This window comes from Leptopilina heterotoma, unplaced genomic scaffold (genome assembly GCF_015476425.1).
Source record: "Leptopilina heterotoma isolate Lh14 unplaced genomic scaffold, ASM1547642v1 Lhet_145, whole genome shotgun sequence".
Lineage (NCBI taxonomy): Eukaryota > Metazoa > Arthropoda > Insecta > Hymenoptera > Figitidae > Leptopilina > Leptopilina heterotoma.
In genome coordinates, this window is record NW_025110863.1 from 495,871 (window position 1) to 498,705 (window position 2,835).

General features: G+C 31.2%; 1 protein-coding gene across 1 annotated transcript; it reads left to right on the forward strand.

The window, feature by feature from the left end:
* The first annotated feature begins 537 nt into the window (after positions 1-537).
* On the forward strand, positions 538-1,524 carry LOC122498297. Its single transcript, XM_043605980.1, has one exon. It carries the CDS (start codon positions 538-540, stop codon positions 1,522-1,524), a length of 987 nt encoding a protein of 328 aa, XP_043461915.1.
* The last annotated feature ends 1,311 nt before the right edge of the window (positions 1,525-2,835 follow it).

Consider the following 2,835-nt stretch of genomic DNA (forward strand, 5'->3'; position numbering starts at 1 on the left):
TGATACATATCATTTGTCCACAAATCGTATACAAATAATGAAAGTAAATGATATACGCCTTGAATGTAATATTACAACAGGATCTTATATAAATGGTCAAAAAGTACATACTATACATGAATTTTTTCCAAGTGTTCCTCCAGGATATAAGATTATAGAGATTCCAGCAAACGTCATTTACCTTATAGTCACCGTGAAGACAATACATAATATTCAACTTAGATTAGTGGATCAGAATGGTGATACAGCTTATTTTAGAGGAGAGACAATAACAATTCGTTTACATATAAATTCAGTGTAATGGGAATTATTTACAATCATAAAAAAAGAAAATTTGGTGGTAGCTATAAAAATCAATTAACATGTGCAAAGAAGATCAGTGTGAATATAACTCACAAGGTGTTAACAGCTCAGAATTAACTATTTCTGAAGCAACTTGGTTTGAAAATCAGACATCAAAAGTAAAGAAAAGAAAGAAGAAGAAGGGAGTTGAAAAATTCTATCTATTTATTTTGTGTCGTTGTTATAAGAAGAAAGATGGAGGAAATTCTCAACATTCCAGTTCCAGTGACATTTGATGAATCCATAGCAAATTATGAGATTCATAGTCATCAACCATATGCAACGTCATCTTTCAACAATAGTGATGAAATTCGAATTGTAGTTAAAAATCAAGATTTAACTATTTTACCGAGTAGTAGTTCCTTAAATATATTTGGACGATTGACGAAGAATGATGGAGTAACTTTAACACATAATCTTAGACTAATCAACAATGCTGTAGCTTATTTATTTGATGAAATTTGTTATGAATTAAATGAAATAGAGATTAATCGATGCAAATATGTCGGTCATACTTCAACCATGAAAAATTTGGTTTCATTATCACCTTCTCAACTTATCAGTGCTGGAAATGCAGGTGTTTTTGAATATTCTGCTTTGGATTTAAAAATGACTTTAGAAAATGGTTATTTTAACGTGACAATACCACTAAGTATGCTTTTCGGTTTTGCTGAAGATTATAAAAAAATTGTTATGAATGCTAAACATGAACTCATTTTGATAAGATCACGAAGTGATTTAAATGCTGTCATTCAAACAGGAAATCTTGACAATAATGAAGAATTTAAAATTAGAATTAATAAAATTGAATGGTTAGTACCATATATTTTACCATCTGATAGCAATAAAATAAAATTATTAAAATTTATTGAAAAGGATCCATTAATTTCTATCAGTTTTCGATCGTGGGAAATGTATGAGTATCCTTTACTTCCAGCTAGTACAAGAGTTATGTGGCAACTTAAATCTTCATCTCAATTAGAGAAACCACGTTATGTAATGGTTGGATTTCAAACTGGAAGAAAGAATCAACTCAAAGAAATATCCTGTTACTTTGATCATTGTAATATTACGAATGTAAAACTCTTTTTGAACTCACAATCTTACCCTTATGGAAATTTAAATATAAATTTTGATAAAAATCAGTATTCTATATTATATGAAATGTATGCTAATTTTTAATCTTCTTATTATGGAAAAGATGCTGAACCTACTTTAGCGATTGATATTTTTAAATCAAATGCACCTTTAATTGTTATTGATTGTTCAAAACAAAATGAGTTTTTAAAGTAGTCTGCAGTCGATGTACGTTTAGAATTTAAAGCCAGAGAAAATATACCTGATAATACAACTGCATATTGTCTCGTTGTACATGATCGTATAGTTCAGTATAAACCAGTCAGTGGGATTACTAAAAAGTTATAAGGAGTGGAGAGGGAAACAAAGTGGTGGGGGGGTGAAGTGAAGAGGTATATAAGGCACATCCCTGAAGTAGAAACACATTTCTATTCAAAAATGGAGTTCATAATAGACGTTCAAGGTTTTAAAAAAACCCTGCAATGAGTTTATTTTCAAAGAGTTGGCTATAGTTCCTCTGGAGGCAGATGCTCAACCAAGAGTTTACCTTTTTGAACCACCTTGTGCTTGGAATTCACTACCTGGACGTTATAAAAGTGAAAACCTGTGGTTAACAAACAACTATCATTCAATCCCTTGGATGGTTGGAGATGTGTGTTATGATGAAGTGCGAACCATTTTACAAGATGCATTACAAGGAGAAAAAAGTTGTAAATGTAGCATCTAGGTCTACTACAATCCTAGAACCATATTTGGTCTGCACCTTGTTTATTTAGTAACGTTGTACAACTCATTCACAGTCAATTCAGAAAGCGGCTTCGTGGACAGAAATCTCTCTATGCGACCAGTGGCGTTAACTTTTTGGAAGTCCATTGTTTTAATATCTGTAAGCAAAGAAAAAAGATGGATTTTTTAATATTAAATTTTAAAAAATTAATTTGGAATATAAAATGTTTCAATTAAAGAAATGAAATTTACCTACCAAATGAGTAGATAATGCTGTAGTTGTTAAAGCTGCTAGTACTGCTAATGTTGCTGTAGATGCTAAAGCTGCTGGTACTGCTGATACTTCTGAAGCTGCTGAAAATTTTAACAGAAGTGTCGAATCGTTGATTCCAACCTACCTTATATTATATATTTTGTTCAAACTCGCATGAAAATGACGTCACTAAAAGGTTTCTTAAGAAATGTCTTTGTTATTATCTGCAGGCAAGTTAAAACCTGTCTGAAGGTTTTTAGACAACGTCTTTATTCTATTCAAGATGCAGGTTGAAACATGCTTTAAGATATTCAAAAAATACTATTGTTATCTTAGAAAAAGACAAGTTGAAACTTGCTTACATATTTTTAAACAATACATTTATCTCCATGGTGCTGTAGTACTAGTGAACCATGCTGCAAGAGTCAGGTAGACAG